A 14,368-nucleotide genomic window follows, 5' to 3' on the forward strand; every position below is an offset into this window, starting at 1 on the left:
TTTTTAAAATTTAAATTCAACATCTGGAATACACATCTACAAATTCAAGTTTGAAATGCACCGTTATTTGTACTTATATAACCTTTGGATGCATATAAACATTAACATTCATACAAGGCCAGTATTTTTTTCCAATATCAGATACATGCAGTTTTATTTTCTAAATTTAGGAACAACGCTACCGTTACTTCTAGCAAAGCCAATGAGGACAGTGAAAGTATCTGAAACTTAATTAGTATCATTGAATGCTGACATGTGTCTATGTTCGAAAGAACACAGGAATTGAATAATGGCAGGAGTTAATTGACTTTGGAAGGCCCATATTACGTTCCAATTTTCTGGTATCTGGAAGAAGACAGTGAATGTAAGGACTGCATATGTTATCAAAACACATATAGTAAATTTATAGTCACCAAAAAAAACCAGAGGGGTATATGTTTGGAGAAATGGTAGGGGTGTGAATCTCGACATGAAAAAACCCATATCCCATTTCAATGATTTTAGACCTAAAATTTCATTTTTAGGACCTCATTTTAGACCTCTATGACCTTGGAGCTAATATATGTCAAAGGTCAAACCATAGAAATTTGCAAAGCATTATGGGGCAAAAACTAAGTCTATTTACTTCTGCAAAGCAAAGCAAAGACTACAATTCCATTGTCTGTCTGATTACTGTGGTTTGGTAACAGTCTTCTCTCCAAATATTCATCTTCAACACGTTTTTTTGTTATTTTTTCTCCTCAAAAAAATAAGTCCCTCATAAATTAATCACATGTAAGTAAGTCATCGTACAAGTGACGTCACATATAGTTCACAATATACTATATCACTCTAAATATAAACTACCTTGTTAGATTAAGATTTTTATGCAAGGTTTAGGAAATATAAATTTCTTCCTTTGTACTTCAAGGTTTAGGAAATATTTCTTCCTTTGTACTTCTGGGAAAACCAGGATAAAATATGACAGGTTGATGACCTGGAAAAAATCTCTGACTCCACAAACCACTACAGATTAAAAATTATAAAGTTTGGGTTTTTGGGAAAAGATGTCACAATAAATATTTGCTTTTATTTGTTTTCAACATGACTGCATACATGTGGGTGTCGAGCTTGCAAATTCATAAATTACAAGATTCAGTTGACAGTCAAATGCCACAGAACCTCCCAAGATCTGTCAATGTATATAAGCCATACCTGTTGAATATTCCCTGGAACTCTCGTAACATCATCTCCTAGGAAGTAAGCTTCAATACACGTTGGTTGGAGTACCATTTGTTGTTCTACTAAATCAGCGATGGGTATCCCTGGAAATCTAGATGCACAGTCATCTGCGTAGTACTGCAATATTTTCCATGTGGTGCCGTTATCTGTACTAGTCTCCACGTACATGCTAAGAGGACGGGCGCTGCGGAACGAAATCACCATCTGCTGCAGGAGAAACTCGTCGTTCAGGGAGAGCGTCAACTGCGTATCGTTAGGCTGGTTTATAGACTGCCACCAAGTGTCTAAATTGGATGTGTCTCCATCCATGTCATGTAGGTACTCTGCTGGGTGCATACTGTCTGGATCAGACGCATTGCATGTGAGATATTCCAAAGTTTGATCATCATTTTCATCCACTGTAGCTAAGTAGTAGTTATTGGGAGGGTCCCCACACGTGGAGCTCACAAACACAGTCCTATTTGTGTATTCTGGCAGAATGAGATCTTCAAATGGAGGATAGCAAGCCTTGTTAATGCATTCCCCTGTATCTGTGTTGTCCTGTGCGACCGCTACCATGGAAACAAGCAAGGCAACAAAAATGACAAAAGTCTGAAGGCAGCGCATTGTTATTCAAAATGCAACAACAGTTCCTTTGACCGACAACTTTCTGACGAACATTACTCCAAGCCCTTAATCCCTTGTATGTGTCCCTGTTACCTAGGAAACAAACAGAAATACCATTTATTGAGTGCTGGATAAAATAGTAATGCAGCAAAATTATCATAACTTATTCTTTGGCTTGAAATGAAATTTTCCATTCCAGTTACAAGTTTACCCATAATACCAACACAGGGCATTTTGCTTGCGGATTGTCCAATCAAATTCAACTGTTCAACTTTGGTGTGATTCCATGATATGGCATGTCGCAAAAGCAATGCAGTGATGCAATTAGTATCTTTTTTGCCCAAACTCCTTTGATATAATATGCTATTATCACGACAATTATTAAATTTCACTGACTTCCTTTTCCTGGTTCAGTATTTTGAGGGTGTGGTGGGAATACACATTTCTCGAGCGTGTGTTAGGTTTTTGCTAGCAAATATTATGGCAAAGATTTTGTTGTGTCCATCTTTTGTATGATGGGAACAAAAGACATGACATAAAGCGCAGTGTTAAAAATGGTGTGATGGTTGGAAAACATCTTTCTTTTTTTCAGAGTTTATTAGAGTCAAATTGATGGCACTACCGGTATAACATACTGTGCAAACACTCTCTACTCCATAGACACACTATGTGAAATCCACTTTCTCCTGATATCCATCAGGTCTCTATTGAACATCAAGAACAAAAAGCTAAAAAGCTGAAGGCGATAAACAAAATAGTGTACCTCAAAAAACTATAGCATGGCTCTGAATTTCCAAATAAAAAGATTGATAATGTTATTTATAGTTTATCCACACATAAATGTTGATCTTCCATGCAGCCATACTGCAGCATCAATTCAGAGTACAATTACGGGTGATACCAAACGATGGGTGTGGCCTAGATATGCGCAGGTCAAACATGACTCAAATATGCTAAACATGTTATGATCATGTAAATAAAAGTACAATACTGTACAGCTGTGTCATGCTTATGCGTACCTTTTAGCCAATTCATTCCGATAAAATGAAGCTGAAGTTAAATTGAAAATATCATTTCTCAAACAATAGTTAATTTTCATGCTCAAAATGGACTCTTCATAAGCTTCTGAGCTGTTTAGATGAACCTTAATATCAAAATTAAAATTGTAAAGATTTGATATGGTCACAGACCTAGTATACACCATTAAGGATAAAAATACCACTTTTTGCTAAAAATATCACATGTATAAACTGAGTTCTATTTTATTTATCCGCCTTTGGTTTATGACTAAATCATTACACAATTCAACTTGAAGTTATTTTATACCTATACACAGCACCATTTCCAATTTTTTCTAAAAATTTGGTCGTATGTACAGGAAGTTTCAAAATTACAAAATATCACATATTTTACAGGATACAAAATTAATAATACTTTCATTTTGTTCAAATTACAGAATGCACTATAGTACACCAGTATTGTCCAAGAAAAATATGTAAAGACAGTTGTCATTATATTAGGTGGTAAATACCAGCAAATGATGATGAAGTGGGCTTGTATGTGCCTTTTAATTGGTCAGTCCGTTTGCTCTTTTTGAAATATTTCAAAGCATACCTGCACCTTATGAAGTCACTTTTGACTGCAGGAAGTCAGGCAAATTTCCAAAAGGACATTCTAAACTGCTTTGCATGCTAGTAAATACTGAACTCCTTGTCGCATAGTTCAATTCTTATGGGCATTACCTTGTATTTGCTGCCTGTGTTTTGCAATTACTGGAGTTTGGATATGTTCGTGTATTGTCTCGCATGTGCACTTCCCCTATATTAGTGTATGCCTGCGGTCGTTTCTATATATTTTTTATTTTTGCATCTCCTAATCAACTATTGTATCTGAATGCATCGATTTTAATTTTTCTGACGAAATTTGTGTTTCCGGCTATCGGTCTCAAAGCAATGTCGCCGATACTGATGTTGCATGCGACTTCAAATACTGCATTGTTGGTACAAACACTGAACAGGGTAATGGCATAGTAATGCAGTGGCAGTGCTCACTATGGTTTTCCACTGTATATTGCCGACCCTATTCACTTAGCGCCTCTTTCGTTCAGTGAAACTCCAAAAAATACTAGTAGTCTGCTTGTCATGTATGGCTTTGTCGCGATAAGTGCTAATTACAACATATTGTATTGTTTACATTTGAAAGAGCAGCTCAACCTGTTGTTGTGATGTAACTGCTGTGGGGGCTTCATCTTTTGGCTTCCCATTGAGATATTTTCTGATCCCATTTTCTCTGTTCAATAACAATTGCCACCAGTAGGATCAAATATTGAATATCTTGAAAAAATCATAACTACAGGAATTTAGGATACTGTCAACCTACCTCATAGTCGTAGTGAGATGAGAATTCAGATGAAAACGTGGCATATAAACGACGTAAGACCCCAGGCCAGGTTGACTGTTCGACCACTTTCACTCACTGGCTTGCATGCAGCGAGCGAAAACCAATTGTTATGTAAATTGAGCCATGTAATTTAGTTGGGAGAATTGAGTTATTGATCTCCAAGGTAGTGTGTACAGGGACGGGCCTTTTGACGAGGAGGGGGTGTAAATGAAACATTTAACTTTAACTTCTTATTTAACACCCTCTTCACCTGGTTCGTATGCTTATTTATTTTCTTTTGAAGTGTAAATAAATAAATAAACAAATAATGATATTAGGCTATCTCAGAAAATATTCAAAGTCGTGAAAAATAAAATATTACTTAATATATTACAGATTTGTCAATATCAATAAATTTTATTACTTCATCCCCCTAGATTATCCGATTATCCAGCATTGTGGCCCCAGATGAAATTTCTACATCTACAAATTCACTGGAATTGCCAAATCGTACCCTTTCCGGCCCCTTATGGCCTCAACTCAAGTAAACTTTGCACTTCATACTGTACAAGATTCAGCACGAAGGCGTTTGTGCGCCTATATTCAGCGCAGTGCACGACTTGAATTAACTCTCTCTTGTCCACTCAACCAAGGGAGCGTTCAGTTTTTACGGCCTGGGGGGGGGCAAAATCCAGGGGGGGCATCATAATTTTGGAATCCGCAAAGGGGGGGGGTCATCGCTTTTTCACTGGTAGGAAAGGGGGGGTCACCACATTTTCAAGAACATAATACCAACAATAAAGTTCACTTTATGCCATGGCCATGATCGACCCTCTTTAGGCCTACCGGCGGGCCGCCTTCGGCGGCCCACTTCAATAAATATACATTATGTATTACCCATGACCCTCTTAACGGGCAGACGCCTTTGGTGGTACACTCCAATTAGGTTTACTTCATGCGATGGCCATGATCAACCCTCTTTACCGGCGGGCCGCCTGCGGCGGCCCACTACAATAAATTGACTTTATGTAATACCCCACGGCAATCTTTAATAATGGCCGCACGCCTTCAGCAGCCCTGTCCAGTAAAGTTTACTTTATGCAATAGCCATGATCGACCCTCTTTACCGGCGGGCCACCTTTGGTGGCCCACTAAAATAAAGTTGACTTTACGTTATGGCCCATGACCCTCTTAACCGAAGGGCTGCCTTTGGCGAACCACTCCAATAAAGTTTACGTTATACAATGTCCATGGACATAAGTTGTCTATGGAAATGAAGTTCAAAATTGCCTTACAGTCGTCCTAATTAACAGACGTTTCAATGGATGTGGCTGAGAAGTTTGTGCACTCGCATTTCTGCTACACGAATAAAGTGTGCTGCGTACCGGAGTTCAAATCCAAACCATGCGGGTAAATTTGACATATGGGTTTTGGTTATTTTCAGGGGGGGGGGGGGTTCATCAAATTTTTTCATCTGACAAAGGGGGGTCATCTTTTTTCACGAAAAATGCAGGGGGGTCTATATTGTTTTGAACACCGCCAACAAGATTTTGCCGCCCCCCCCCCCCAGGCCGTAAAAACTGAACGCTCCCCAAGGACTGGGTAAACTTCCAGAGTTGGCCAACAAGGGGATTAGGGAGCCTTCAGTGATTACATTGGGATAGGCCGAGGCAATGGGGGAGGGTCAGTTTTTAGAAAACTGTCCAAGGGGGAGGGTCACTTTTTATAAAGCTATCTGACCATCGTTGCATTCTTGCAGCTGTTATGGTAGGAATACCTATTTCCAACCTAAGATTACCAGCAATGGCTGGGGGGGGGGAAGGGGCTTATCGCCCTGACCACCGGGCCTGACCAACTAACTCCCAGCAGCTCATATAATAATAATAATAATATTTTATTGCTTGCTAGTAAATATAGGATTTACATCACATTTATGGCAATAAAAGTGTAATACAAAAATAAGTTCAAATTTTTCCTCGAAAAAGATAAAGTAATACAGTATAATAAAAGTAGCTAATAATAAATATAACTAGGTATATCTTTGTTTATATAAAGTAAAAATATAATCTGCCAGTTGTTCATTAAAAGATAACTCTTGTTTTGTTAGTAGAGAAATAAGCTGATTTTCAGTTGTATCTTTTGGGAAATTGATTTTACTGAAAAAGTTCTTTCTTTGGACTTTGTATTTTTGACAGACTAATAAAAAGTGTGTTTCATCTTTAATACTGTTGGTGTTACACTGATTGCAGTATCTCTCAGTAATTTGAGATTTTTGGAACAGTGTGTCTCCCTTTTTCAATTGCTAGATCATGATTGCTAATGCGAAGTTTGGGAGTAATTTTCTTTTCTCACCTTGTAACTGTGTTAAGTAGGGTTCTAATCTGAAATTATGTTTTATTTTGGCGTACATTCTTAGTTTACTGTTTTCATCAGAGATCAAATTTTTCCAAAAGAGTTCATAATTGTTTGTTAAATTTGTTTTCATTAATCCAGTTATAACTTTGTGGTGTTTAAGTGATGGAGCTTTATCAAGGAGAAAGTCCATTCCATTTTCTTTATAAGATAACCATCGTCGTAACAGCTCTGGCTCGCGAGAATGAAGATAAGGAGAACCATTTGATTTCTGGGGGGATATGGAGGATTTTGAGAAAAAAAAATTGTCGCCAGGTGTGATAGAAAGAAAAAAAAATGATCCTGTCATGGCCTGAGAAAAAAAAATTATCATAACAGACAGAAGTGAAAAAAAAAAATTGTCACAATGCACCAGAAATTAGCAAAATTTGGAAACCAATGTATTCTTTGCCGCCACGCCGCCATAGGCGGCGCAAATGTTTTTACCACAAGCAATTCTTATGTGTTTTTTTCCTAGCACTTACGATATAACCATACACTACATAGGTCTACTTTACACCTCAGTACACTCAATGTGTACCGAAGAAATTCATATTTCAGGATTTCTGTTGCAATATCTCAATGGCATAGGCACTATCTAAAGGGGACTATTTGACTTCTGTAAATTGTGAAAATTTAAAACACAAGACAGGAGTCAATAAACTAGTGTTAAAACCAATATATTATTCTCTCAATATAAATATGTTAGAAAGATGTACCTTGACAATGAAAAATTGAGGAACAACAAATATAATGAAATACAATGTGTGAGCCTTGTTTCTCTGACCACAAAAGATAACATGTTCCCTGAGAACTTACATCGATGCTAGGTCGTGTTAATTGTAATATGACACCACACACCGGATCGCTCACTATAGAGTCCGTCAATAGTGGCGAACTCTCTCAATAACTATTCTGGCTTCTCCTCTTTGAGGACGAAGATGACTTAATTAATTAATAATCACACAACCAAGCGGAGGGGATACAAAACAAGAGAGCGACTGATGAAGGAACCCCATTTTTGCTTCTTAAACACCGTCACGACGAATCACTCAATCAACAAACCGGTTTACCGGGGACTGAGATCACATGACCAGTGTCTCGTGCATGTATTCGGAGGAATGTGAGGGGGAAGGGGTCACTAAAATATTGAAAACTTCAGCGGGGCGTTACTCAAAATGTGGAGAGGAAGAAGGGGGGGGGGCAGGGTTACTCAATTTTTTTGTGCGAAATAAATTGAAACACATCTCAGATTGCACCATTGCACACATCCATTTCTCAAAATTTTCAATGTGAGAGGGGGCGCCCCCCTCTCGTGCTCTTCCCTTGCGTCTTCTAACAGTTTTACTGGTAAAAGACAAGAAATACCTCTCGGATAGCACTACACTGCATCGTGGCGCAAATCAATTTCTCAAAATTTTCACAGGATCAAGGACAGTACTGAACTGTTGTGAATTCATCCTTTATTATCACAGAAATATGTTTTAATTTACCTCAGTTCAATGACCATTTTGACAGTTAAACATGCCATATTCAGGCTTTACATTAGGAGCTGGCAGCTGGAGAAATGCCCGGGAGAAATGACACAAGAAGGTCACAGATTTTCCGTTCCTGTATATTCATTTGTCTTCAGTCTCTGGCAAACAGAACTGTTTTTAACATATTGTATTGTCATTGTTTGGTTGTTGAATATTGTGACTCAAACACTGATCATGCAAAAAATGTAAAAAATATTTATGTTCAATGTCATTTTCAAACAGTTTTACCGAGTGCAAAATAACCTGAAACTCCTCTCAGATTGCACCTTTAAACACATCAATTTCTCAAATTCACAATACGAGAGGGGGGACCCCCTCTCGTGCTCTCCCCCTTGGGGTATTCTAACAGTTTCACTTAGTAAAAATAATTAAAAAATACCTCTCCGATTGCACCAGATTGCACCATTGCACACATCAATATCTTAAAAATTTTCATGCAAGATAGGGGAAAGCCCCTGTGACACTTTCCCCCTAAGCCTCTCGCGTGTTCTCCCCCTGTACTTTCGAATTCTGCCTTGGCAGATATCCTAGTGAAAAACCTGTAATAATACCCATCCAAATAAACAATATACTATATGGTTAGATACAGCGTGAGCTTTTATATCTTTATTTTATTTGACTTTGAATTTCATTTTGATGTGTTCACCTTTTTTGAACCATCATGAGATAACTGATGATAGTCTAGCAGGGTACATCAGGATTTGAAAGGTCTTTACTGTTGCTGTATTTTGTAAACTTTGCAATTACATGTAGGTTGGTATTTAGCTTTTCTAAGTGGGGGATCAGTCAACATTTCAGAGTTAGAAAGGCAGGTTACTCAAATAGCATTGATCGCGATTTCGGGTTTGTTACTAAATAGGCCTATAGCTGCACGCGCGCGACTTTCGGACAAATATACTGAAATTCGGACAAATTTTGTCGTTGTATGCGCGGCTGTTGTTGCAGCTTGTAGTCTCAGTCATCAATTCATACAAATAAGTGTGACGCTAAATAGCCATTCTAACACTCGCAGGTTTTATTTTCGTCGTTTATGCGGAAAATGCGGACAAATGTTTATTTATGCATATTAATGAGAGAGAACAGTGACGTCATTTGCGATCAGCGCCATTCATCATGGTTGGCGAAGAGGGGATCACTCGAACTTTCGGAGTTTCAGGCCGTAAATAATGACGACTCCCTTATATACAACGCATTACAAACTTGATGACCAATAAAAAAAAATGCACTGCTACTCCATTGAAAAAAATATAGCGCCAATGGCACTTGATCACAACTGGCACATTGTGAAACTACTCATAATTAATGAGGTACAATATGTGGCGTCATGCGGTGTCCCATCATACCATATATGAAGGGTGTAGCACTTGTGGTTACTGAGTTATGGACAAATACGTATATTTCAGGTCAGGTCATGTGACATTTTGTCAAAAAAATTGAATTGCTAAGTCATCCCTATATACCAAAAATCAGACCTCTAGCTCTATTGGCTCGCTCAAAATTAGATATGCACATAATTAATGAGGTACAATATGTGGCGTCATAAGGTGTCCCATCATACCATATATGAAGGGTGTAGCACTTGTGGTTACTGAGTTATGGACAAATATGTATATTTGAGGTCAAAGGTCACCGAGGTCACGTGACATTTTGTCAAAATATTTGATATATCTGTGTGAACGGAGGGACATGACCCAATCTATAAGGCCCCTGGACTTCATCCGTGGGGACTAAAAACTGTGTCACTGAATCCTTTTTGCAATATGAATATGATGAGAAACTAAATTTTTATTTTACTTGGCCTTATACATGGGATTCTATGGACAGCTGACTTATACATGGTAGTCTATGGTGGTGTAAACTAAAAAGTCCTCTAACATGGCCAAATTTGATTGCATTGTGAAACCAGTCCGGGTCAGCTCCAAATTGGAGACTCATTATGATAATGTATTCCGGCATTCAGCCAATCATCGACCAGATTACATCATTAATAAAGTACAGGTCACGCTGGGTCACAAATTACCCACCAAGTGTGATCGGCAGTTTTGGGCCGCTTATTAAGCCCCTGTCTTGTGAATTTCGACGAATTTCGACAGTCAACATAATCCACGTGTTCTGCAGAAGGTCATGTCCAACAAGGAGTCCGATTAGTGAACAAATATTTGAAATATTGACGATTCATTTCTACCCCCAGTTTATCGATTTCGCTCAAGTACCGAGAATCATTTTGTGGATGTTCGTCATCTCTATTAGAAATACTGTTATAAAGGTTATTTGTGTAGGTACGCGTATAACATTTTGCAAGAAAGAAGAGCAATGTCAGAGCTTTAAAACGATACCTGTTTTGTAGTTGTCAACGCAGACTAAAAATGGTACGCGATTTTGAAAATGTGTTGACAGAGTGGCCACACAACTGTTCCCCATACGGTAGAATTGTATCGCTGCCATCACCGATACAAATGGGGTATTCTGAACGATCTGTGTAGGTACACGATTTATATTTCGCAGGACTTCAAGCCAGAGTCTAGGAATCACAGCGATATATGGGGTTTGGTTGTCTTAGCCAGAATAAAACTGGTACGCGATTTTGAAATTGTGTTTTGACAGAGTGGCCACACAACTGTTCGACATTATGACAGAATACGGCGCGGGAGTTCGACACAGTATGGCGTACGTAACGAAGGACGCATGTGGAGGTTGCCAGGAAATACAATTTTTACTGATGGCGCGCTGGCCGCTGATTGGCTAATGAGAGGGGGAAAATATTATGGTATAGCGTCTCCAATTTTGGAGCTGACCCGGACTGGAAACAAATCGACGTGCATCTGTATGGGGTAGGGTACTATCCTTGTGCAAAGTTTGAAGGAAATTGACTAGGGCATGTCTGAGATATCTGCGTGAACGGACGGACGGACGGACGCACGCACACACGGACGCACACACGGACATGACCAAACATATAAGTCCCCCCGGACGGTGTCCGTGGGGACTAATTAGACAGACCACGAAGTCAATGAGCAACATATAGCTGAAAGACTATTTTTCACATTGCGATTTTAAGCCCATTTTATGAGAAAAGGGACATGTATATGTATATGGAGAAAAAAGCAGAAGACATATTTGTAAATGTTTGTTAAGTGACAATCATATATGCATCTCTTGAAATTTTGTGGTTATAAGGTATAACAGTAGTGTAAGAATAATGAGGTTAGAATAAGTTAGTATAGCTAAGTTGACAGTAATTAAGATTACAAAATTATACACTAAGCTGAGGAAATCTGAATGAAATAAATGTTGAAAAGTAGCAAAGTCATGGTCATCTTTTGTCTAATACCTTGTGTAAGTTCATGAACTTTACATAAATCTTGCTATAGATTTGTTGCTAATGGGCAATAACTGTGTTTCAGATCATTTGAGAGCAATCCATCCATGACAGGTTTAAATTGTAATATACTTCTATTTAAAGGAGAGAAACTTCTCAAATAATTTTTTTTCCCTGTAATTTCCTGTGAGAACACATGGACAGATGCTCAGGACTCTATGCTGGTGCTACCTTGATAACTAACCTACAACTTGTAACGGCATTGTCTAACCTGTTCACCCCAATTTCAGCTATGTAAGCGGTCTGAAATCACCCAAGTGCGCCTGCAAACTGCGCCGGCGCATTTCAAACTGCGCCCCCATTTTGCGCCGGTATATTGCGCCGCCCAAAATGCGCCCTTACTCTGCGCCATTGCGAAGTTTCAATGTCAACCACGGTATTAATAGTCTATTTTGGTTTAGTCAGGCGATTTCAAAGAAATATTCATGTTTTTCGTGGGAAATATGGTGAAATGTGTCACTAAAATGCGGAGGATGGAAGTAATTTTTTCCGACACGTATGTGAAGTATGTAATAACATCACCCGAGAGGGAAGGTAACTCCGAGCCAGTCGAGTGTCATTTGCATCGTAAATCGACCTTTAAATCTGTTTGTAGTTTCTACCCAAACCTTGTCGGTAAATGCTTTCACAGGTTAAAAAAAGACGCTAAATTTTACTCTCAAACTATTTCGATGGCCAAATATCTCTGCCATTATACATTTCGTAGGGTAACTCTATACTCAGTATATGGCGAGAGTGTCCTGGCTGTCTCAGTGTCTGAATAGGCGGTACAGCCGTAAACCGAACATTCCATACTCATTCCTTGTTTGATCGGAACCTCTTGGACCGTAATTCTTGCTCTAATTCTGCGGCCTTTGAATCGTCCAATAATTGCTACTTCCAATTCATGACGACCCCAAATGATAAGGAATGCGACTGATTCTGAGACTCTCAGTTCATAGAAGAGTCAAAGTGCGATCACGTTTGCGACTGAACTTGAGACTCCCATTTCGCTTTGTGATGCACATTTGCGAGTGAATTTGAGACCTGGTCTGATACTCTCATTTAACGTGCAAACAGCAAATGCGACCGTCCTTACGACTGACTTCCTGACGTAAGGTATGTAAGGGTACCGGAAATCGACAAGTGCGAGGCTAAAGTTAGGAGAGCGAATGTGAGGGCTTGAAGTGTACGTGCTCACTATGAAAGTGCGATCGATAGTGAGAATGTGAAGTGAACTCGGACTGTACATAGTTAGTGCTTGTCAGCATTATTTCATCACTTTGGTCGAATGAAAACTTACGATCAAAGTCATTGCTAAACAGCGATACAATCTCCATGGAAGTACAGTGCTGTGTATCATGAGCGAACCGCTGAGTGAATTCATCATTGAAGTCCCCGATGGAAATTATTGCAACACTCTTATTTCCAAACACCAAGAAGTTGATATATTCGTCTAAATAAAAATATGAATGAGACATTCATCTTTACATAATGGAGAATAGAATATTATATCAGACTACGAAGAACATTATTTACCAGGTTTTAAAAATCAGCGAGAGACTGATCGGGCTGGGACGTACGATTCACAGACTGATTCAAAGTGGTGGTCAAAGTGAAAGGGGACGCCATGAACACTCAATCCCGATGGGTATTTATATAGTTATGTCAAAAACGGGAGTCACGACCGTGATTAGATTATTCAGAGTCAATTAACCTTGAAACTGACCAAACGATAGCACACAATTACATACAATCTAGGTCTAGCGTCCTGTGACACTATGGCGGGTTTCCGAGTCCCTGTCGCGGTTCGGAAAACGACCTGCTGACAGCTGATGACAAAACACGCTCATGCTTTTGATCATAGACCCTGGAGCGATGTTTTGATGGATTTCTAGCTTCCTTACCCTATAAACAACTTGAAACTAAATGAAAGACCAAAAAAGATCCGTGAACGGACGAGAGATTTCCTGTAGAAGCTTAGACATTTACTGAGGCGGATCATCTATTTTTTTACATCCATGGGCGGATCATGGCAGAGAAATTTACCTCAATGGATGGATCGATCGGAGCACCGAGAATATGGCATTTCCCATTTGATTTCCAAAACATCATCGTGGAGTTTCTGACAGAAAAGAAAAAAATTGAAACGACAACTGATATCGTGTCATTTAAATACGGGCTTTTAATTGTTCATTCATTTTAGTTACTATCATCGTGCCGTTTTAGAAGATTTTTGAGGACCTAAACGACATCATGTGTTGGTCCATTGCCATGGAATCCTATGCCAACGAAAGGTGGTGACTTTTTCAAAGTTGAATAAAATTTCCTTTTTGGTTGTGTTAGTCAATCGAAATATTTTGTTCCCAATTGATCATAAACCCTCGATTCTCCCGTCTCTGATTCCATATTCACTGACTCATTCTTTCTCTTCTTTATCGATCGGTGAAAGTAATTTAATCTTCAATACTCTTTGACAGATGTAACATCTTCACCTATATATTGTCATTAGTTTCTAACCAACGTCCAAAAAAATTGGCCCGAGCGTTTGCCAAAGCACATGGGTCTATGATTGCGTGAACGGGCCGTACTCTATGCATTGGGAAGATATTCATGTTGCAGTCTGCCCGAAAACAAAACCGAGGATGTTTAGGCGATAACAAAGGCGATGACTCAGTTGAATAAAACAAAACTAAACTTTTCGGACATATTTTTATCTTGGCGTCGATTCGATGTGCGACCATACGCTGATCGCCCATATTCTCCATAAACAGATAAAGCTAGTTATAACAATTCTGCGACAAATCCGTGGTGTTTCTCCCCGTGAATTCGAACGTCCTTGAACCCGTAGCCGCGATCATTGTTTTTTGATGTG

The 14,368-nt window shown here is 38.9% G+C and overlaps 2 protein-coding genes across 6 annotated transcripts in view; one reads left to right on the forward strand and one right to left on the reverse strand.

The window, feature by feature from the left end:
• Window positions 1-4,312, reverse strand: part of LOC139152715 (laminin subunit beta-1-like) — a 46,942-nt gene extending 42,630 nt beyond the window's left edge. For 4 of the 5 annotated variants that reach the window (XM_070726024.1, XM_070726023.1, XM_070726022.1 and 1 more), the window contains exons 1-2: window positions 4,207-4,312; window positions 1,195-1,920 (exon numbers count right to left, since the gene is read on the reverse strand). In XM_070726024.1, coding sequence (XP_070582125.1) covers window positions 1,195-1,827 — 633 coding nt within the window. In that variant the 5' untranslated portion in view covers window positions 1,828-1,920; window positions 4,207-4,312. The remainder of the gene's footprint in view (window positions 1-1,194; window positions 1,921-4,206) is intronic. The other variant, XM_070726025.1, reaches the window with a different exon arrangement.
• LOC139152724 (UDP-glucuronosyltransferase 2C1-like) overlaps window positions 1-14,368 on the forward strand; it is a 567,100-nt gene that overhangs the window by 388,980 nt on the left and 163,752 nt on the right. The window lies entirely within an intron of this gene.

This window comes from Ptychodera flava, chromosome 16 (assembly GCF_041260155.1).
Source record: "Ptychodera flava strain L36383 chromosome 16, AS_Pfla_20210202, whole genome shotgun sequence".
Classification (NCBI taxonomy): Eukaryota; Metazoa; Hemichordata; class Enteropneusta; family Ptychoderidae; genus Ptychodera; species Ptychodera flava.